This window comes from Drosophila hydei, unplaced genomic scaffold (assembly GCF_003285905.1).
Source record: "Drosophila hydei strain 15085-1641.00,03,60 unplaced genomic scaffold, DhydRS2 tig00000172-arrow-pilon, whole genome shotgun sequence".
In the NCBI taxonomy this organism is placed as follows: Eukaryota; Metazoa; Arthropoda; class Insecta; order Diptera; family Drosophilidae; genus Drosophila; species Drosophila hydei.
This window is the reverse complement of record NW_022045682.1, coordinates 958,866-978,878: the sequence shown is the minus strand read 5'-3', so window position 1 is coordinate 978,878 and position 20,013 is coordinate 958,866. Positions and strand designations below refer to the sequence as shown.

The following is a 20,013-nucleotide window of genomic DNA, read 5'->3' as shown; positions in this document are numbered from 1 at the left end:
TATACGCACTCTCTCTTTCTCTCTATTATGTATTCCGGAATAAAATAAGCGCTTAGTGATATCTTTCGCTTTAGCGTATATCTTTTAATATTCAATACTCATAAAAAGGTTAAGAAAGGGTATGCTACACACATAAGTAAATAGCAACATATGTATGTAATTCGTAACGGTTAGTTCAAGCATGAGTAGTATGGCAACAGACCTATTAATCGATTGGGCGATTACATAAAGAATCTAATTGCTGTTAGCAGATCTGTTAAATTGTTAGTGGTTCCGCTTATGACTCAAACCAACAACATGCATTGAAGTTCAGTTCATGAGCCAGTTTTACAGTTTGAGGTATGTGAGTATACTAACTTTACAGACGTTACTGTATATTTTATATATGTTTTTGGCTCCCTTGTATACCGGTCCTGTTCGGTACATAAATTGTTTCGGCTCTCGGCGCGACTAGTTTCGAAAATGTGGAAACTATTTCGATTCAGGCAAATGAAGCTGTGAGTTCTGTGTAGGGTATACTCTAGTTGTGCGCTCGCTAAACTGCTCTTAGCTGATCAACTTCCCATCAATGTGACTCGAATACTAATATCATACGCTCTCTTGAACGTATCTGTTTTGACACTAAGTATTTGAGCAAATATTTAGAGATTTTTTGTAAATATATTGTCTACTCCTATAATATATTCAAAAATTTCGTGTTTGTGACAATATTAAGAATAGTCATACTCATATGAATGCATATTGATTTATACACCGGAGATTCGTCATACTTTTGCTTGGGGTTCACTGGGAAAGTTTGCTTCGAACTGCTTTTTGAGATATTGCGGGCCTTTCCCCCGTCATCTTGCTGTAGTATGGCTCCTTAGCACACGTCTAGACTGATTATATAGCTGGTAAATTTTTTACGTACGTCAAATCAATTTCCATCTTTTTTTTCAAATGAAAATTATTTAAAATAATATTATTAAATTTCCGAACTGGAAAACAAATAGGGATACATAACTTAATATATGTATTTTAGTTATTCAATTAGTTAATTATTTAATTTATACTACATTTAATTACTATATGTGCTTGTAATTAAACGAATTATTTTTTAGATTTTTTTTACATAAATAACAATTACAAAATAAAACAAAACATGATATTTTAAGAGTGTGAATGAGATTTAATTAAAACCTAACTCAATTAAAATCAATGAAAAGTGAGATTATCAGCAGTGCCCGCCAGGAAATACCCTAAAATAGAATAACATTTAACCCAGTTTTCAACTTTTGTAATTTTTTTTTTAATTTATTTTTTATAATGTTATAAACTATTTTCTATTGTTTCTTTGGAGTTGCATATATACATAATTAACTGTTGCTACCAGGACCAGTAAACGTAATCGATCTTCTGAAAACCAAGCTTTTCAAACATTTTGCGTGAGGGCGTATTCTCTGTTACAACAGGTGCCATAACCTCATCTCCGAGCTCCGAAATTTTCTTTGATAAATAACGAACCAACAAACTGCCCAGGCCAAGACGCTTGTGGGTATCCAAAACTTGCAGCACGCCCAAAGCTCCACTAGGCAATCTATAAAAGAACTTTTTATGTACACATGTATATTCGATTAATTATCGATCACACCTCAAACACCAAGCTATCAAATCGCCTTGCTCATCATAAGCACCCACTGAAACATTGTAAGTTATTAAGCTCTTCACATATTCAACTGAACCTTCCGAACGATGCGGCCAGATTTCGTTGATGGCCGAGGCGTGTTTCAACTCCACGCGACGCAACTCAATTCCAGCAGGGGGCCTAAAGAATAAAATAAAATGCAAATGTTAATAGAGCTGTCTGTATTCTCTATAATTTATAAAAGAAACTTACTCCGCTGTAAAGCTTGCAACTAACTCTTTGCTCGCTCCATACCAGACTGTTTGATTCGTTTGCTTTAATATGCTCTTACATTTCTCTCTTAAGACATCTATAACTGGTATAAGGCGATGTCCATAGGCTGAGAGCAAATAAGCATCGTTAGCTTCGGAAAGCAAACAGAGCAGCGCATTTGTCAAACGCTCAAAGTTCTCGCTCAATGTATTAAAAGAGAGCTCTTTAATTGCCATGCCATGGTTAACCTATGAAATAAATGAAGTACAAATATATTTTCAGCACGCTCTTCGATACTTTACTCTCTTCTTAACTGTACTGTCTTTGTCTACATACAATCATTAGAAAAGTGCCATCGCTTTGCCATTCGCCATCGAGCGAATATATCTTTACATCCACTTTATCATCTTTAGATACCCAATTAATATAATTGTTTATTTGGCTATATCCATTTGATTCATGTTTTTTGTTCTTGTAAAGTTCTAACAAAGTTTTCCATTCGCTGCGGCTTATCTCTACAAGCGAATGTGAATTGTATTTCATGTGTAACATGTCTAAACGGCTCAAAGTTTGCCTAACAACTGAGCAGGACGTGGTCGCAATCGCTTCTATTAATAGACGAATTTAAGAGAGAGTCAAATGAAAACAATCAAATGCATGTGTATGCAATCTTTGAACATACGTTTGTTAGACACCGCATACACTAGCAACTGAACTCTTAAAGATACGTGTGTGTGCATATGAGTGTATTTACGACTAATGCAGCCGGCAATGCAATTGGAACAGCTGTCAGGGCTGCTTGCGTTGACTAAAATGTGAGAATTATTACAAGATAATTCGTCACATAACTGAACTGTAAATTCATTAAGTAGATTTAGATTAGATTTCATGGTAAAGTTCTAACAAAGTTATATAAGCTCGTATCTACATATGTAGGTGTGTATGTTTTCAAGGCGAAATTCCTTCACTTGGATACAACCTCAGGTTGAATTTTCAGTACATTAATGAAGCAATTAACGATCATGTTTACAATGATATTCTCAACCAGTATGAAGAGCAAAGTTGGTATAGCCTTGTCCGTTCCTCTGTCTAGTTGTCTGTATTAAGTATTCTTTAGTACTCAATGCACACAAATAATTTCCTCTGCGAGATCGAGTTGTACAAGTAACTCAAAAAAGCGCTCATGCGCTCAACACCCATTTTGAGTGCAATTGTGGTATATATAAAAAGCGAGCTAGCTGAGGCGAGCAGTCGGGCTGCTGAAGTACGGCAGGTCAGTTAAAATTTAGAGAAGAGCATTTCGGCCTACATGTTTGCTGATAAGTCGATGATGCAGTGGGAGCTCAACGTAATTGCATTTGCCGCGAATTGCACAAATTTAAATAACATTTTAAATTGGTAGTTAGTAATTGTTTGTGCAAATATTTGTTGCAATAAATTAGAGAATTCAATTTGACTTTATGTTTCACAATAATTCGCCTCATATTTCAATTCGCTGCTTCTTTGTCAACCGATTGATTTGTTATCGATAATTTGTCGCGTTAGTTTTGTCAAGTACGCGCAAATTCAAACATAACTAGCAAATCGAATTTAGAATTAAACTTTGTACGTCACACATTTTATTAAGGATAATTACATTTAAGATAAAGTATTTTATTTCATTCAGCTTTGAGCTGTGCGTGTCTCTGTTTATTAACTTATGTATTTAAAAACTAATTTTGAGGTATTTCATATTTCATTTATACTGTATATAAAGGTGTATATATAGCTTGTTCAAAGTCCAGGCACCATGGTGAAGACTATACTATCGATAAGCTTGAAACCAAGTTTCTCAAAAAATAGCTGAGATATTTCATTGCCAAAGGCAATTGTGGCCAAAACCTCTGCTCCAGTTGCGGCAATTTCTTTAGCCATGTGACGCACTAATAAGGAAGCCAATCCCAGGCGCCTATAGGAGGGCAAAACATACAAATTGCTGAGGCTGCCCTGAACGGATCTGAACAATAAGAAGTAAGTGTTATTACTATATGTGATTTATAAATATAGGTAATGTGTTACCTCAAGCACCACGCCAACAGTTGACCATTACCATCGAATGCGCCAACGCTTATATAACTCTGTATACGATCTTTGATCAATGCTAGAGAATCAGACGAACGATATGGCCAATGTTCATCCACTAATGCAGCGTGATTGAGGCTCAACGAAGCTAAATATATGTCTGCAATCAAGCTGAAGAATATATACATATATCGTATATATATATATCATATAGTAACTTTTGTCATAGCTCACCGACAATTAAATGATTCTACAGCTCTTTTAGGTAGATAATATACATAGGTTTCCATCTGATCCAACTTCTTTAAGCTTAGCCCCCTCTCGAGGCAAAAGTTATTCACAGTTAACTTCAATGCCTGCCGATAGCCAAAAAACCAGGCTCGATCGTTCAGTTGCAGAGAACTAAGCAGATTTTCTAGTTCTCTGAGAGAGCCATTTAGAGTATTTAGATATATATCTAACTTGTTGATATTGTCGTGCTGTAAGATATGAATATATCTTTATTTGAATTGTTTATATCCTCTTGACATATTACTAACAATTAGCACAAATGTCCCATGTTCCAGCCAATCGTTGTTCGTTGTATAAATTTTCACATCATGCGCTTTATCGTTGCAATTTATATAGATATTTATTAGATCGTAGCCCGTTAGATTTGTCCGATCTTCTTGATATACATCTCGTAGTAGACTCCACTGATTGCGCATTAATTCTAACATTTTTTAGGTATTATTATTAATTATTATACCAAACGCTTGAGCTACCAAATGCGCACTAATTTGAAAATTCGCTTTTTACTTTTTAAGCAAAAATAAAAAAGCACTTATGTCATTTATTTTACTGTATATTCCATATACATGCACATATCTTTTCCCTTTTTTATTTGTCGCAACAGTAACAAGGCATTAGCCAACGGGAGAGTCCAGAATTTTCATCTCTTGGCTCTCTGCTCGCGGCTAAATGTGACAAAATTTAATTTTTCTGCGCAAAGGGAAACAATTGTGAAGCAAATCTATTTATAATCCCGTAGCGACAACCAATATCTAAATTATGACTAGCATTCGATTTTTAAAGCATTTAAAATACGCACCAACAGCGAGTTTGGAAATCCAGCAAATGGTCGAGGGTAAAATGGATTTTATCTTTTATTAAATAAAAAAGCCAAATTGAGCCATTTTTAACTATTATATTTTTAATTAAATTTGTTTTTAAAATAGTTTTAAAAATGTGTTTAAAAAACTACTTGATGTATTTAGATAAAAAATTTGGAGTGATATAAAACTAATTTTCAAAAAGCTGATTTACTATCGAAATCAGATCAACTGCAAAGGAGTTTGACACTCAGTCATCACTTGACTTTAGGTGTGATTGCTGATGAGCAGCTGACTAAATATCGATACTTTTCTATCGAGTAGGAGTTTTAGGCTTGACTCTTGTTGTTAGCTGCGCGCAGAATTCAATTCATTTAAAATTAAATTACAATTAAAATGGACATCAAAGAGGTGTACTGGCTGCAACAAATCATTCCCTTAGCTTATGAAGCGCTCGAAATGCTGACCAAATTACCAACAAAACGACCAAATCTGTCGCCAAGAATAATACCGCCACCGCCGAGTAAAAGGCGGCGGAACATCGAAGTGGAAAAGGTCAAAGACAACCAACGCAGAATTTGGGTGAAAGAGGAGAATCTAAGTCGCGATATTGATGGCCTTTTTGCTACGACTTTTTACAAGACACACAACCAGGAAGAATTCCGTAGACGAGCCGGCATGTCAACTCAGGCTTTCGACATTTTGTTCAGCTTAGTTGGCGAGCAATTGAATAAGAACTCCATTCGCAGGCCCATAGCACCTGAATGCCGGCTTTTTCTAACGCTTGTGTGAGTAGTAATATAACTGCAATGTCGCCGTTACAACAATGTACTCTGCAGCTACCTTTCCAATGCGGAGCGTGTGGTCGATCTGTCGAAAGCCTTCAAAATGGGCTGCTCCACAGTGCGTTGTATTGTGCAAGAGACGAGCGAAGTCCTGTGGAATACGTTATCCGTCGCATTTATGCCTCAACCCAGTGTCGATGATTGGCGTAACATTGTTTCAGGATATCAGGAGTTGTGGCACATGCCACATTGTCTGGGTGCCGTGGATGCCAAGCTTCTGGACGTATCGTACAAGAGCGAAAATGATATTGTTTTGATGGCCAGTTGTGATGCACAGCTAAACTTCACATGGATGGATATGGCCACCGTGACCGATGCTGTAAACAATCAAATCCATTGGCAACAGGGTTTCGGCGGTCAGTTACTCAACCAAAGTTTGGAGTACTTATTACCAGAGGAGCCCTTGCCTGGAACCGAGCAGCAGAGCAACTTTGTACACAGCTTCATAGCTGACTCAAACTTTTCTTTGCGGCAGCAGCTGCTTACGCCTTATCAAGAGCAACAACTGGATGATGATCAATGGCATTTCAATCATCAGTTAAGAATTGCTCTTGCTGGAAGCATTAATAAGGCATTTGCTGTCTTGATGTCACGTTGGCGTGTCCTCACCGAGCCACTGCGACAAAGTCCCAGCAATGCAGGGAAGATAATTCGAGCCGCTGTAGTCCTGCATAATTTTGTTAAGCTACACGATGATAGCTATTGCTCAGTGAACTATTTGGAGGAGGTGCCAAAATGCTCCGCCAAGCATCAAGTGCCCTGTGATTGGCTTGTCAACTCGCAGCAATCACTAGCTAATTGTAAAGCAACACTTCAATTACGCAAGAGCATAACAAGAATTTTAAGCTGCTAACTGGATTCTACATTTACTGAGGACCTCTTTGACTATTAACGAACGGATGAGCAGAGGATTATTCTGTTTATATTGGAGTTTATGTAAATGTAAAGAGTGGATATTTTGATGCGGCTGAAGCTGCTGCTGTGCAGAAGTGATAAAAGAATTGTTATCTGCAATCTAAAGGAAAGGTGGAGAACCTTATGAATGCAAATTTGTTGCTGGAGATACTAGGCAATATGTCGCTGAGGATTCCACCTAAGTGGAGTAGTTGCTTAAGCTCGATCGTCCAAACTGTAATATTTAAATATAATCTCAATTCGGATCATGTTAAATGGTGCTATTGGAGTTCAATAAGTCAATTTGATGTCGAAAGCTTATTCTGCCATTAAAAGCTATATCTATAGATTGCCCCATATTAGACTTTAAATGTGTTGCTATCTAATCTTTTTATTTCGAAATAGACAATCGATTTATTTGTTAAGAATTGCAGTCTACTGTTATTCCGTAATAAGACAGTTCTTTAGAACATGCCCAACTCAAATATGAAGTTATTTATGAACTTGTCTTACGTCAAGGAATCATACTCAAAACTGTCTCCAATCAGGTCCTCTTTCCCTTCGGTTCATATTAACTTTGAGTGAACGTTACAAATTTGTCTTTTAACGATTTGCTTTCAGGGAAAATTTTTATTGACTTTTATATTAGCAAAAACAATACATTGGTAAGAAATTAATTTTAAACATAGCAAAAGATCAAATTATAATATATTTAAATATATATATGTATACAGTGAATCGAAGCATATATTTAAAAGGGGGCACATTTTCTCAAAATATGACCAACAACGAGCTTTAATTAATAACTCCTTCGGCGCGCACGTTCAATGCATCCAACAGCGAACCCATTGGCGTGGATGGGCCAAAGCTCTCGATGGTGTTGGCCAGCTTGTTCTTCATATTACGCAGCCGCAGTGAGGCATGGATAAAGGTCACCGAAATGGGCAGCAACAGAGTGAAGGCTGTCAACAGAACGGCGCTAATCATATGCAAAAACAAATAGCCACCCAACAAGCCGGCAGCTAGTATGTACCATTTTTGTTGCGCATTTTGTTGGGCTAGAATCTGATTGCCGCCGGTCAAGCGGCTGGCTATGAAATTCGTCTTCGATTTGCTGCTAAAGAATTGCCAAATGATGGCGATTACCAGCGCTTGCACGAACAAGCCGCTGATGATCTTCATTGGATTGAAGACAATCATAATGACATAGATGGCCAGAAAGACAAGAAAGTAGTTGGTTTGATAGTATAGCAAATTCTTGACCACACGATTGCCCCACTTATCAAAGTCCTTCAAATTGGGCAGCTGAAAGCGCGCTGATCCAAGCACAAAGTCATCTAGGGTTCGGAGAGGTGGAAGCTGCAAATTTCCGGAGAGCGCTGCAGCCGCATCGCTAACGGATGAAGTTGATGGTCCTGAAGACATTGTTTTTGAGTATTTTTGATTGTTAAGCTTTTGCGGCAACTCCTGACTGAGCTTTTGGTAGTTCACTTGACGTAGGCCACGCGTTAATTGCTGCACCTCTTCGAGGTCAAACAGCTGAGACGCCAGCTGCCTTATTTTGGGCCGCAAGCCGAAAGTATTCGATTCTTTTCCTCTTTTGGGCAATAGACGTGCCCGTTCGTCTGCGCTATACCAAGTGGAATCTTCGTCGGAGTCACTATATTTGCTGTCCAGTTTAATAGTTTACAAATTTCAACACTCAACACGCAATTTGAGTGTGTGGCTCTTTGATTAAGTACAACAAATAACTAACAAGTTGACTCATGAGACAGGCGAACGTGCGTCACCCTGTGTTGAGTATTGCGTTCATGTCAGTGTATCGATAAAGTGAATTTACCAATTATTAATGCAGAATGTATCGATACTTAATTAAAGCGCAATCATTTCATGTTATTCCCTAAAATTTGAACAAAAGTTAGTTTTTAAAAACATATTTAAATTATTGCATTTTGTTCACTTGATATTGTTTGTAACGATCTTATTTAATTTATTGAGCATTTATTAACCAAATAGCATAACATTATATTGTATATGGCTTGCCTGTCAACGTATCGATAATTTTCAAAAGTTAATAGCAAGTATCGATTCTCTACATTATAAAATTTAACTGTGATTGATTTTATTTTATAAACTAACAATGTTGTTTAAAAAATATTGCATTTTTTCTAAATATTGATTTTCTAATTTTTTATCTCTTTCATTTCCTATTGTAGTATTATTTTATATTTCTCATGCTTTAATTCAAAAATTGTTTTACCACCCAACTAAATCCTGTTTCATATAGTTTTAAGCTTATTGTACGACTACAAATAAAATTGATTAATAATTATTTTTACAAAATTTTGTATTTTGTCATGAAAAACTGTCTTCATTTCTATATAATTTAAAAAATTAAATTATGCAAATGTAAGTACAGCTAAATCAAAATTTGTGTTAGAAAAAAAACCTAAAAAAAAAAATTGTGGAAATTGTTTGAAAAATAATTTTGTAGGTGGAAAAATTGGTGTTAGACGAAAATCAACATAAACATTGTTAAACAATTCTGTTTATATATATTCATGATTAAATTAGGAATTATTTGTTGTTGTCTATGAGTTTCTGCTTGGTTGTTTTAAACCTCCGAATGTGCCAAACGGATTGGACTTGAGGACTACGACTACTTCAAACTTGGTTCAAGTTATTTGGTAATGCGTTTTCTTTTAGCTGGTAACACAAAGATTTCAGTGTTCATTCCTTTGCATGTTTCATTTTTATGTTTTTTGTTATTTGGTGATGGTAGGGCTTGGTTACGCTTCCAGATCGTTCACGAATAGTACTTCGCGATGCTTAAGACCCACATCTTTAAGCGTCTTGCTGTAGGTTTCATTTACAGAGCATTCGGCGGCATCGATTGCCGCCTTGGAATAGAGAACACGCTTAGGGAAATTCGTTGTAATTTCAAATTCATCCGGCGAAGCGGGATGGCAAAAGAGGAAATGATAAACGTCCTGAAATAGAATAAAATGAATTATGAAGTTAGCTTTAAGAGTAAGCTTTATGTAATATACCAAAATGGAATTGGTTTGCTGAAAGCGTCGTTCGAGACGAGTGCCATTAGGTAGCTTGAAGACCACAGCAATAGCATCTGCGGAATCGGCTGGCGGCTCTGGCGGCACAAGGTTAGCCAGCTCAATCTTCTGCCTGGCTATCTCTTCTTTGCGCAGCTCAACATCTCGACGAGCTCGCTCCTCCGCTTCCAGCACTTGGCGAGCGGCATCACGTTCGCGTTGACGTTGACGCTCCTTTTCCTCATCAGCGAGCAGACTCTGCTCATATGCCTCATCCTGTTGGCGACGCAGCGTCTGAGTGAAATTGCGCTCAAGTCGATCGGCGCGTGCCTGACTTAGCCACACCTCGTTGACAGTGATGACCGACTGGAGGCGGCGTTGTAGCTCCTCTGGAGTGCAATCGCCCTCGAAACGTCCAACGACCATCATACGATTAGCTCTCAAGCTTATCATCACCATCAGGGGGTAGGTGCGCACCGTAATAGTTTGCATCACACGATATCCTTCCGGCGTAGACACATCACAGCCCCAGAGCAATGTATTCGTGTTGATATAATCAATTATTGAGCGCGATGAGAGAGTATCTCGGCAAAATGATTCAACATCAGGATTTTGTGTTGGATCCTTATGCAGATAGACGAGCAGAAAGCGCAATTCCTGCTTGGCATCGTTTAAGGCCTGGGCATAGGTGCCCTGATAGAAGACCGGATGCTCCGGATAACGTTCATAGTACTCTCTTATAAATTTCATCACATCGGCCAACGGATCCGAGACAATGCGCGGCTCATTGCCACCGCCAATATTAATAAATGCACGCACAATTCCAGATATTGTCGAGTAAAAATATTGGAACACAAAATTGATCACATAGCCAAGGATGCCCGTAAAGCTGCGTGGCATTGGCCCGATACTTGGTACTCGGCTAATTGTACGTCCGCCAGGCATATTTGCTGAGAAGACCTGTTGCAGGAAGCGATCATTGATCACAGCCGGTGCACGAACATCTGTCGAAGCAGTCAACATTGTTGGTCGACCCTCTCGTATGTTCATTTGCTCCTGAAAGGCCACCTGCACACAGATAAGCTTATTAATTGAATTTCAATCGGGATTGCCTCGACATTTACCTCGAGATCCCATTGATGACGTATGAGTACATCGCGACATATGTTCATGTCTTCTATGCCAGTTAGATCTTGGAATTGTAAAACTTTGTCCGTTTGTTCATTTGTCAGACCCTCCGCCTCCATTTTGCAGCAGGTGTTGTTGTTGTTGTCGTTGTTACTGTTATTGTTAGTGTCTTTTTTCTTGCTTTTGCGTTTTCTGTTGGCCTTTGTCCGCCTGCTTCTGTAGGCAAAACGAGTGCGCAATTCAAGTTTTTTTATAATTTATATTGGCAAATTTATTTTATATTTGCACGGGCCAAGACTCACTAAATAAACTGAACGAACGGAACCCCTGATTGTCGTTCATCTAACATATGTTTTTTTGGCATCCAAAAACTTAACATTTTGCTGCTCTGTTATTAACAGCGATCCATCGTCAATTTTGAAAAATATATATTTGCAGCTATTTTGAATTCTATATTTTGATATTTATTACTGACGGTTTTATGTCAGTAAATACTGCGCTGTTATCTAAATGAAAAACAGAAAAATTATTGATATATTTTAGTACTAAGCAGCTTTTAAATGTCTGTTGATACTGTAGTACGTTCGTAAAAACTGTTATTTTACATTATCAATTCACGATCTTAGCTAGAATTAGAAAACCATGTCGTAATTAGTTCACATGACAGCTTTTACTTTCTTTTTGACATTTTCTATAATATTTTAAGCCTCATTAACATTTCATTACCTCAATACAGCAAAGTCATTGCGATAGACCGATATTTATGAACTATTTTGACAGCGTCTCATCTCTACGTTGATTTTTGTTTACATGTAATCACCATATACATTTGTATTATGTCCACATTATAATGCTTGCGATAGATCGATAATATATATCTTGAGTTAACAGCGTCTCATCTCTATTTAGTTTTTTTTTTCATGACAGCTGTTGCTGTTAGATCTGTGTTTACTTTTATTTTGTTTACCTATTCTCCGAGTAAAATGAATACACGCGCTCACAAAGCGTTTATGCTGAATTTCTTTCTGGACGAAGGTCTAGGCTCTCAACTTGCAGAGGCCGTGCGACTTGTTACAGCTGAGAGTACATTAAGTGTATTACATACTGTCAATGAAGTAGATGAGGATAGACAAGAGCTGCCGCGATTTCAGGATGATCAATTCAAAGAACAGTTTCGCATGAAGCGCAGCAGTTTTGAGGTGAGTTTTTTTATCACTTATTGCATATATTATGTACTGCAAATCTTGTGCTTTACAGACATTACTGCAGGTTGTGGGTAAGGCAATAGCCGGAGCGGAACATCACCAGCCGATTGCGCGCGTTTCCCTGCCAGAGAAATTATTATATACCCTTACACTTCTAAGTGGCAAGTAGGCATTCATCATGATTTAAAAGCAATTTCAGCTTACATATATGCATGTTATTTTTTATATATTCAGCAAATCATTTCGTGAAGTGGGCGACAGTTTTGCCATATCCAAGAGCTCCGGCCACGAAATATTCAAATGGGTTACATCTGCTTTTGCAGCATTAATGCCTTGCTATGTGAAATGGCCAAAAGATAATGTGTGTGGCAACAGTCAACTACCTGGCGTGGTCGGCGTCATCGACGAGTGTCGTATACCACTAAAACTGCCCGTGCGGGAGGAGCAGGGTCATCTTCAGTATGCGTCGCTAGCACTTCAAGCAGTTTGTGATGAACGGAGTCGCTTCCTTGATGTCCATATCGATGTGCCCGACAATCAATGTTCAGTGTTGCTAAAGAGCGAACTGTTTGAGAGACTGATTGACATGGAGGAACCGCTCATGCCATCGAACAAACATCTCGTGGGTGAAATGACCTACCCTCTGCTGCTCAATTTAATGACACCCTATGCAGATAACAATGGAGAGTTGACGCCTTGTCACATACGCTACAATCGGGCTATTCATTTATGGAATGCGCCCGCTGAACGAGCATTCGCGGCCTTGATGTCTCGTTTTAGACGATTGAAATCTTTAGATGTTGGTACAATGGAAGTGGGCAGCATTGTTGTCTCGGCCACATGTATGCTACACAACTTTATCTTGGATTGTGGCGAACCGATTGAAGATTCAACATTGGACTTTGAATTGCTGCCAGAGAACCAAAATTCGATTGTGTTTGAGGAGCATGGATTGGTTGACTGGGATCATACAGCAGCTGCAGAAAAGAAGCGCGACGGCCTGGTAGCCGGCTTTATACACTCTTAGCAATTACGCATTTATTTATTCATATAAAATAAAATTCTTAGTTTTTTAAAGTGTAACGGAAATATTTACTGCTGTGACAAGCTTTTGCACGATCTAACTCTTAAGGTAAACACCAGTTAAACGCAGTCGCAAACAGATACCTTTCAATTCATTGAATTAAATGGTCAGGAAACGGCTAACAGTTCTTTTTTTTAAATATTTCAATATAAACAGATTTGATGAAGTTAGAAAGTAAATCAATAGCTCTGACAAGCAAATTAAAATCAAATCAACGCCCTTGCCAGTAGTAATATTTGTCGCGGTCTGGCAACTCTAGTGCTGAGAGCATAAAAAAAAAGCCGTCAATTTCTGTAACGCCGTTGCGAACTACGAGCATTTGAAATAAATTGAATTATTGGCAAATCTATAAAGATGTATTTAATATCTACCTCTAAGAAGACAATTTTATCAGATTTTGCTGATTTGGAAACGAAATCCGTGTTTGTACATCCCAATGGAGAATCTACAGACTTTCAATTCAATGCGCAGCGACGCGTCTTCGTGGAGGTGGACAAAAAGGCGGGCTTGGCGGTGATGCGCATAAAGGAGAAGCAAAACAGTATAAGTGAAATGCGCAATCTGTGATGACCATTTGCATGTTAATTGTATTTTCTTTTGCAGCTCCTGAAATACAGCGCGTGCGCAAATTGACCATAGAAAATGCTTATTCGGTGTCCTGTGCCAAAACGGCCTCCAATCAAATTGCTATCGGTCAATCAAGCGGATTTGTTAAGCTCTTCGACTTTCGTACCGCTGAGTTGATTCACCGATATCCCGCGGATCAATCACGCAGCACAGTGCTTTATGTTGACTACAATTGCACGGATGATTATATAGCCGCAGTGCTGGAGACCGGCAAAATAAATATTTATGGCACGAAGACCAAACAAAAGATTGAAACTGTCACCATCGATGATCAGTGAGTAGATGTTTGGAGTTTTAATAAATATCCACTGGCAGATGGGTAACTTGGAGTGTGAGGGAAGGCATCTCTCTCCTAGCTGCTGACAAGGGAGACCAGTGGGATAGCCATGCTCCAAGCCTAGCTAGCTAAAGTGTATTCTGATTGACTCAATGTGGATGTGCTAGCTCTTCTTGGCTTTAACTTGACCCGTTTAGTTTATTCTAGCTGAATCTAATCTATAATCTTTCCTATTGCAGCACGACTCTGGCTCGCTTTCATCCCAGCAAACGTTTCCATTTGGCCATTGCCAGCTACAAGGGCACGGTTAGCGTCTATGATGTGCATGCCAAACGCAATATCTTCCTTATAAGCGAGGCACACGATGCTCCATGCCGTGACGTGAGCATGTGCAGCAGTCAGCCGTCGCTGCTGGTCAGCGTTGGCTACGATTGCAAGATCAATATATTTGATATACGACGTAATAAGGCGCAGTCGTCATCGGGTCGTTTAACCTATTCACATCCCCTGTCGACTGGGGCATTGAGCGAATGTGGCACCTACTTTTGTGCTGGCAATCTTAAAGGTGAACTGATTACCTATGATATGCGCAGCACCAAATCGCCGTTAGCTGTGCGTCCGGTGCACGAGGGCTGGTAAGTGCATCACGCTTTAGATGTATCAAGATTACAATTTGAAAATTTTGGCAGCGCTGTCAGTCGCGTCGCCTTTGTGCCCATGCTCACGGAGGAGCAGCAGAGCAGCAGTTTCACTAGCTGCAGTAACGCGACCATGGAGGCGGGTAAGCCAGTTGCCGCTTTAGTCGAGCAAACGCCTAGCGATGAGCTGCGCAAATCCATTGCAGCTAATCTGCTGCAAACACAACAGCAGCTGGCGACGATGAGCATAGGCTACAGCAGCAAGCAGCGTGATTCATTTTGTGATTTTCTGGATGCGCACCGGCCGCGTGGCTTGGATCGCATGTCTACGCGCTTGACCACGGCAACAGCTAGACGCGATAGCTTCGATTGGGATGCGCTACAAGCGAAGCAAAATAACGAAGAACAGCGACAAAGCATTTGTGCCACTAGCTCGGGTCTGAGTTCCCTAGACAGCGTTGACTCCTTGCAACGTAAATAACCAACTAGCAATACTTAAAATACAAAAACTGAAACTTGTTAATTCGATTACAGAAACTCTTAGCGGTCCGTTACGCGATCGCAGCAATGTTTCGGGAGATGCCAAGCTGAAAAGGATTACCGAGACAGATGAGCACAGCGCACACCTGCATGAGCTGCAATTGGCCAATTGCTCCGTAGCCAGCAGCTGTGCTGGCAGTGATAAAGAGAATCCAACTGTGGCAGATGTCGAGCGGAAGCAACGCTTGCGTTTACTGCCAGCCAGTCGCAATAGTACGCCACATCATGTAACTCCAGTAACAGGAAACAAATCGATCGATATGCTACCACAGCAATTGTTGCCAAAAACCTCCAGTGGACTGTCCACAGAAACAACAGATGGAGCTGAACACGCTGATCTGGCAAAAGAGCTAGCCGACGTGCGCAAGGAACATGCCGAACTGCTCCATTTCTTGGACGAACGTTTCGTTAAGATGGAAAAAGAGCTCAAATGGTCGGATGAAAAGACGCGCTTTATGCTCTTTAGCGAGATGGCCAACTACTGGCAACAGCAGGTGAACAGCACACAGGAGATACGAGATACGCTCGATGTATTGCTGCGCAAGGATCGCTTTGTGCACGAGTTCGCCAGCCTGCAGCAGGAGAACGAGCAGCTGCGCGAACAACTGCAGCAGCTGCTCAACGAGCGACAGAGCGAAGATGCTTAAAAGGAAGCTACAAATAACTTGTATAAATTTGTGTATTGATTTATCATATATCGAAGCACGGCTAAGAGATTTAACTGATTATTTCGTTGTTTGTCAATTACAATTGCAGAAATTTCTAAACGAGACGGCTTAAAAAGCAATACTTTTTTGGGTATATATATTTTATTATTATTATTTAAATTATTGTTCAATGTATTCTACTATATGTTTGTTCGCTGTTGAAAAAATTCATTCATGTTAAATCAATTTCTGTATGTAAACTGCAGTTGTTGTAACAAAATATATAAAATATTTGTATTAATGTTTCAATTATTGATTAATGTATTAAAAATTGTTTAGTCACTATTCAAGTAATTTATTTTTATTAATTGATTGTCTAGTTTTGTGTAGTTTTTTATTTTTATTTATACCCCGATCCCATTGAAAATGGGAAATCAGTGCATAATGGTTTTGTTAAAATTGATGTTACTTGTTGCTGCTGATGTTGCTGTAGCTCCACTTACTGTTGCTCCTCTCTTTGCTGATGCTGCTCCTTCTATTGCTTTTGTTGGTGCAGCTGTTGCTGCAGCTCCAGTTCCTGTTCCTCCTCCCTTTGCTGATGTTACTACTCATGCTCTTGTTGCTGATGTTGCTCCTCCTGTTGCTGCACCTCCAGTTGCTGTTGCTTTTGCCTTTGCTGCAGCTTCAGTTGCTGTTGCTGTTGCTTTTGCTGCAGCTCCATTTGCTGTTGGTCCTCCCTTTGCTGATGTTGCTTTTGCTGCTGTTGCACCTCCTGTTGCTGTTGCTGTCTTTGCTGCAGCTTCAGTTGGTGTTGCTTATGATGCTGCTGGTGCTGCAGTTCCAGTTGTTGTTGCTGTCGCTGTTGCAGTTGCTCTGCCGGGCTCAACTTGACGGGCATATCCACCTGGCGAATAAGGCATTTGGATTAATAGCAATCTAAAGAGCATTCACAACTAGTGCGACACTCACCGATATGGTCGAATTGAAGTTCTCATAGTCCACTATATAACGCTCATGGGTGGCATCGTAATGGATAATGTTGGCGAATCGCTGTCCCCAGTAAATTTCACGCGGCACATACGAAGTCTTGGCTTCGGTCATTTGCGCTGTGGTTGGTGAGGTGCCCACAATTGTTACATAAAGCTCAAACTGTCCTGCATTGAATTGCTTCGCATTGTTGAAGGGAAAGAGGGGACTGGTCTCATCGATGACATGACAAACAATGTCTGGCCAGACAATCAACTGCTCGCCATTCCCCTCGAGTTGCAGTTCCGTGTGGGTCTTTATGACCTCGCCCTCGCGAGTGCTACCGAAGGAAATTGTTTTTATTTAAAGTATTTCAAATTCTGTTTTATTTTGTAGCGCTCACTGTTTGTCCACGATCATGTAGACCCGTATCTTGGATTCAATGGACTGCTGTTCACGCGGATCGCAAACTCTAAAGAGCAGACACAGCTTGCCATCGCGGTAACAGATCTAAGAAAATCCATGTATATACATTTGATATGAATAATACGTATATGAATAACCAAAATAAAGTTTTTCAACACATACACATATGCATATTTCCAGTATACTTCTACCTTTGCATTTGCTCTCTCCTGCTCGTTGCGAGCTACAAGCCTTAAACCTAGTTAATCGATCACAAAAGATATAATTTGTTGCCTACTGTTAGTTCTATTATTAAATACCTAGTGCGATAGAGTAAGAACATAAAATATTTTTTCCCCATTCACAATCCTTCACTCAAATGTATGTGTGTATATGTGTATAAATGCTATGCAATATTTACAGTTACGTTCCCATTTCTGTACTGATAAGAGCGAGGCTATTCACTTTTTTTTTGCATGATTGTTTTTATGCTAATTTGTAAATATAATACATTTCCACATGCCTTGTATGGCTAATGCATGCCAAATATTGTTGAAAGGACTTACCACAGCCTTATCGCTGAACTTGAGCTTCGTAAGCTGTTTGGCAGGACGCGCAGTCTTCGCATAGATAATGCTTATCATGGAACCCTCAATAGCCGCTGCACACATCATTTGCATGACAAACAAGAAAATTGTCTCGGGGCATTCCTCACTCGCATATTTCTCCCCAAATCCAAGCGTTGTTTGCGTCTCAATCGAGTAAATCATCATGGCAACAAAAGTGCGTACGCCATAGATGCAAGGATCTGAGCCTTCGCCTAACCGTTGACCAGTGACCGCATCGAAAAGAAAATCGCCATGCGAATAAGCGACCATATAACATAAGACACCGAAAAAGAGCCAGCTCAGAAAGTAGCTGCCCAAGAAAATCGTAAGCATGTATTTCCAATCCAATTCGATCTGTGGGGAATAATAATTTAATTTAAATCTGATAATACTTATCGGTTTCAATTCTGTGATTGAAGTGTGGAATAAACATATTCCGATACTTGTATCGAGTACTCGATATGGCTTTTGTAACTGACAGAAATCAAACGTTATCGCTGACGATGATTGACGTGTGAGAATGAAGGCGACATTTTCGATATTGTTAGTGACAATAGTGTTATCGTTTGTGAGTAAATTGACATGTTAGAATGAGTAAAATGCTTATATCGACTAATCGATATCTTTTGCGATAGCAGATAGTTAGTTATCGATGAGAATGAATTTGAATGCGGCGCCCAAATAATGTTTGTTATATATATTTTGGATTATGTGAGTTTATTTTGTTTAGTAAATGCTAATTTAAATGCTAAATGCTAAATGCTAAATGTTACTTTCTCCCTTTCGCCATTGTGTGGCTTGGGCATGTGCTTATATTTAAGTTTTGTCGTCGGCGATTCGTTTGCCAATTCATCCAATTTACGCTGGATGCTGGGCGTTATGCTATAGATATTCGATCGTTCGCTCGTTAGCTGCTGTGTCTTGTTGCTAGCCTTGTGGCCAAACACGGATCTTACCAGTGTGGTAATTGCATCGCGCATATATCGCCACGATTTCTCCGGAATGCGACGAAAGACAACGTTCTCATGGCCATTCTTTTGCATAACCCGATGCATGCTGCGCCTTCTGCCATCCGCATCCAAATCGGGACTGAGCTCGATGGTGCTGCCCGACCAGTCGAGTGTATATGGAAAGCTATGGTAGTTATGTAAGTGGCATATAAGTAGCATATATAATATATTGTCTGCTTAATTTTGACCCACTTTTGTTCGCTGCGCGTCTCCAATTGATCAGCTGCCTGCTTGGATTTACGTCGTCTGCGCAGGCAGCTCGGACTTTCTGGATAGTAATCGACTTCAGTATCGTTGACTGTCTCCTTCTCCGGGGATCGCGCCAAGGGCTTGGGATTTAGCGGCCTTGGCTTTACTGGCATCGATGTGGAGCGTTTCATTTCGACCTTTTCAGCGCTCATCATCCCACGCATAGACAGTGACTGAGATTTGTTTTTTTGTCTAATTGCCCTCCACAATTGAGTCAACGAAAAAATATTTCACTTGTCGTTTTAATTAAATTAAATTGCAGTGCAGAGACGCTGATGTTCAAGTTGTTTGACTGACTGACCGAGTGGCACTGAATCCAGGTCCGAGACCGCGTCCGAGCAGGGCATTAAAAGTGTGTACATCAGCTTGCTTATATGTATCTATATTATGTGTATTATAATTTATTTATTATCTTCAACTTGTCTCTGGCTGTGTTTGTGCACCCCGTAGGGAGATTAGATCGTCAAAACCTTTTCACTTTATTTAGTTTCGTACGATTAAAATGCATACATTTATTCTTACAGCAAATATTGCCATAACGAAGGCAAATTTCAGCTGACAAGTTTATCAAGTAAGATTTGTTTACATTGTTTTGCTGATTCCTACTATCAGCTAACAGAACAATTTTAAATATGCGCGCGCATAAAATGCCCAACGTCGAACCCATCGAACTGTGATATCGATAGGTGCGACCACAGAAATATTCGGAAATATTTATCTTTGTTTTTTATATAAATATAGTTTTATATAAATATATAAATATTAAAGAAATATTGATAATAAAAAATATACACAATAACTATACTAAGGTG

General features: G+C 39.3%; 8 protein-coding genes across 12 annotated transcripts; 3 read left to right on the top strand and 5 right to left on the bottom strand.

Annotated features, from left to right (window-relative positions):
- Window positions 1–1,328: 1,328 nt before the first annotated feature.
- Window positions 1,329–2,444, bottom strand: LOC111599363. Its single transcript, XM_023314995.2, has 4 exons — window positions 2,213–2,444; window positions 1,877–2,124; window positions 1,631–1,804; window positions 1,329–1,576 (listed from the first exon to the last, which is right to left on the bottom strand). Exons 1-4 carry the CDS (start codon window positions 2,426–2,428, stop codon window positions 1,366–1,368), a joined length of 849 nt encoding a protein of 282 aa, XP_023170763.2. The 5' UTR covers window positions 2,429–2,444; the 3' UTR covers window positions 1,329–1,365.
- Window positions 2,445–3,558: 1,114 nt separating this feature from the next.
- LOC111599367 lies at window positions 3,559–5,119 on the bottom strand. 2 transcript variants are annotated; one of them, XM_023315001.2, is made up of 5 exons: window positions 5,028–5,119; window positions 4,477–4,649; window positions 4,172–4,416; window positions 3,935–4,108; window positions 3,559–3,872 (listed from the first exon to the last, which is right to left on the bottom strand). In XM_023315001.2, the coding sequence occupies exons 2-5, from the start codon at window positions 4,642–4,644 to the stop codon at window positions 3,650–3,652; spliced, it is 810 nt and encodes a 269-aa protein (XP_023170769.1). In that variant the 5' UTR covers window positions 4,645–4,649; window positions 5,028–5,119; the 3' UTR covers window positions 3,559–3,649. The 2 variants fall into 2 exon arrangements, with proteins under 2 accessions (XP_023170769.1, XP_023170768.1); XM_023315000.2 differs by lacking the exon at window positions 5,028–5,119 and having other exon boundaries at window positions 4,477–5,018.
- A 211-nt stretch (window positions 5,120–5,330) lies between these two features.
- On the top strand, window positions 5,331–7,274 carry LOC111599354. Its single transcript, XM_023314984.2, has 2 exons — window positions 5,331–5,816; window positions 5,868–7,274. Exons 1-2 carry the CDS (start codon window positions 5,425–5,427, stop codon window positions 6,724–6,726), a joined length of 1,251 nt encoding a protein of 416 aa, XP_023170752.2. The 5' UTR covers window positions 5,331–5,424; the 3' UTR covers window positions 6,727–7,274.
- Window positions 7,275–7,508: 234 nt separating this feature from the next.
- Window positions 7,509–8,271, bottom strand: LOC111599349 (PRA1 family protein 3). The gene is given in 2 exon segments (XM_023314978.2): window positions 7,509–7,624; window positions 7,626–8,271. Coding segments are annotated over 2 exon segments (600 nt in total). The 5' UTR covers window positions 8,193–8,271; the 3' UTR covers window positions 7,509–7,591.
- A 964-nt stretch (window positions 8,272–9,235) lies between these two features.
- On the bottom strand, window positions 9,236–11,692 carry LOC111599368 (FAS-associated factor 2). 2 transcript variants are annotated; one of them, XM_023315002.2, is made up of 5 exons: window positions 11,672–11,692; window positions 11,248–11,451; window positions 10,942–11,161; window positions 9,818–10,885; window positions 9,236–9,757 (listed from the first exon to the last, which is right to left on the bottom strand). In XM_023315002.2, exons 3-5 carry the CDS (start codon window positions 11,062–11,064, stop codon window positions 9,557–9,559), a joined length of 1,392 nt encoding a protein of 463 aa, XP_023170770.2. In that variant the 5' UTR covers window positions 11,065–11,161; window positions 11,248–11,451; window positions 11,672–11,692; the 3' UTR covers window positions 9,236–9,556. The 2 variants fall into 2 exon arrangements, with proteins under 2 accessions (XP_023170770.2, XP_030079229.1); XM_030223369.1 differs by having other exon boundaries at window positions 10,942–11,451; window positions 11,672–11,686.
- Window positions 11,693–11,850: 158 nt separating this feature from the next.
- On the top strand, window positions 11,851–13,195 carry LOC111599369 (protein ALP1-like). 3 transcript variants are annotated; one of them, XM_023315004.2, is made up of 4 exons: window positions 11,851–12,144; window positions 12,203–12,315; window positions 12,385–12,772; window positions 12,825–12,920. In XM_023315004.2, the coding sequence occupies exons 1-4, from the start codon at window positions 11,866–11,868 to the stop codon at window positions 12,840–12,842; spliced, it is 798 nt and encodes a 265-aa protein (XP_023170772.1). In that variant the 5' UTR covers window positions 11,851–11,865; the 3' UTR covers window positions 12,843–12,920. The 3 variants fall into 3 exon arrangements, with proteins under 3 accessions (XP_023170772.1, XP_023170771.1, XP_023170773.1); XM_023315003.2 differs by having other exon boundaries at window positions 12,385–13,195; XM_023315005.2 differs by lacking the exon at window positions 11,851–12,144 and having other exon boundaries at window positions 12,246–12,311; window positions 12,385–13,194.
- A 304-nt stretch (window positions 13,196–13,499) lies between these two features.
- LOC111599332 lies at window positions 13,500–16,097 on the top strand. Its single transcript, XM_023314953.2, has 5 exons — window positions 13,500–13,775; window positions 13,838–14,135; window positions 14,378–14,773; window positions 14,828–15,249; window positions 15,311–16,097. Exons 1-5 carry the CDS (start codon window positions 13,589–13,591, stop codon window positions 15,961–15,963), a joined length of 1,956 nt encoding a protein of 651 aa, XP_023170721.2. The 5' UTR covers window positions 13,500–13,588; the 3' UTR covers window positions 15,964–16,097.
- A 310-nt stretch (window positions 16,098–16,407) lies between these two features.
- On the bottom strand, window positions 16,408–19,763 carry LOC111599308 (ATP-sensitive inward rectifier potassium channel 12). Its single transcript, XM_030223332.1, has 6 exons — window positions 19,145–19,763; window positions 18,899–19,076; window positions 17,901–18,296; window positions 17,333–17,439; window positions 16,933–17,269; window positions 16,408–16,867 (listed from the first exon to the last, which is right to left on the bottom strand). Exons 1-6 carry the CDS (start codon window positions 19,363–19,365, stop codon window positions 16,568–16,570), a joined length of 1,539 nt encoding a protein of 512 aa, XP_030079192.1. The 5' UTR covers window positions 19,366–19,763; the 3' UTR covers window positions 16,408–16,567.
- Between the last annotated feature and the right edge of the window lie 250 nt (window positions 19,764–20,013).

Excerpts from the sequence above, each read along its gene's own strand:
- LOC111599368 (XM_023315002.2), bottom strand. The coding sequence starts at position 11,064 with ATGGAGGCGGAGGGTCTGACAAATGAACAAACGGACAAAGTTTTACAA. Across the intron at positions 10,886-10,941 it reads GTCATCAATGGGATCTCGAG|GTGGCCTTTCAGGAGCAAAT; the intron begins GTAAATGTCGAG and ends ATCTGTGTGCAG. Across the intron at positions 9,758-9,817 it reads AGCAAACCAATTCCATTTTG|GACGTTTATCATTTCCTCTT; the intron begins GTATATTACATA and ends ATTCTATTTCAG.
- LOC111599308 (XM_030223332.1), bottom strand. The coding sequence starts at position 19,365 with ATGCGTGGGATGATGAGCGCTGAAAAGGTCGAAATGAAACGCTCCACA. Across the intron at positions 18,297-18,898 it reads GCGATGCAATTACCACACTG|ATCGAATTGGATTGGAAATA; the intron begins GTAAGATCCGTG and ends TATTCCCCACAG. Across the intron at positions 16,868-16,932 it reads ACTTCAATTCGACCATATCG|GTGGATATGCCCGTCAAGTT; the intron begins GTGAGTGTCGCA and ends CTTATTCGCCAG.
- LOC111599332 (XM_023314953.2), top strand. The coding sequence starts at position 13,589 with ATGTATTTAATATCTACCTCTAAGAAGACAATTTTATCAGATTTTGCT. Across the intron at positions 14,774-14,827 it reads CGTCCGGTGCACGAGGGCTG|CGCTGTCAGTCGCGTCGCCT; the intron begins GTAAGTGCATCA and ends AAATTTTGGCAG. Across the intron at positions 15,250-15,310 it reads CAGCGTTGACTCCTTGCAAC|AAACTCTTAGCGGTCCGTTA; the intron begins GTAAATAACCAA and ends ATTCGATTACAG.
- LOC111599363 (XM_023314995.2), bottom strand. The coding sequence starts at position 2,428 with ATGTTACACATGAAATACAATTCACATTCGCTTGTAGAGATAAGCCGC. Across the intron at positions 1,805-1,876 it reads GTTGCAAGCTTTACAGCGGA|GCCCCCTGCTGGAATTGAGT; the intron begins GTAAGTTTCTTT and ends TTTATTCTTTAG. Across the intron at positions 1,577-1,630 it reads TTGATAGCTTGGTGTTTGAG|ATTGCCTAGTGGAGCTTTGG; the intron begins GTGTGATCGATA and ends GTTCTTTTATAG.
- LOC111599354 (XM_023314984.2), top strand. The coding sequence starts at position 5,425 with ATGGACATCAAAGAGGTGTACTGGCTGCAACAAATCATTCCCTTAGCT. Across the intron at positions 5,817-5,867 it reads CGGCTTTTTCTAACGCTTGT|CTACCTTTCCAATGCGGAGC; the intron begins GTGAGTAGTAAT and ends TGTACTCTGCAG.
- LOC111599369 (XM_023315003.2), top strand. The coding sequence starts at position 11,866 with ATGACAGCTGTTGCTGTTAGATCTGTGTTTACTTTTATTTTGTTTACC. Across the intron at positions 12,145-12,202 it reads TGAAGCGCAGCAGTTTTGAG|ACATTACTGCAGGTTGTGGG; the intron begins GTGAGTTTTTTT and ends TGTGCTTTACAG. Across the intron at positions 12,316-12,384 it reads CTTACACTTCTAAGTGGCAA|CAAATCATTTCGTGAAGTGG; the intron begins GTAGGCATTCAT and ends TTATATATTCAG.
- LOC111599367 (XM_023315000.2), bottom strand. The coding sequence starts at position 4,656 with ATGTTAGAATTAATGCGCAATCAGTGGAGTCTACTACGAGATGTATAT. Across the intron at positions 4,417-4,476 it reads ATGGGACATTTGTGCTAATT|CACGACAATATCAACAAGTT; the intron begins GTTAGTAATATG and ends CATATCTTACAG. Across the intron at positions 3,873-3,934 it reads CTGTTGGCGTGGTGCTTGAG|ATCCGTTCAGGGCAGCCTCA; the intron begins GTAACACATTAC and ends CTTATTGTTCAG.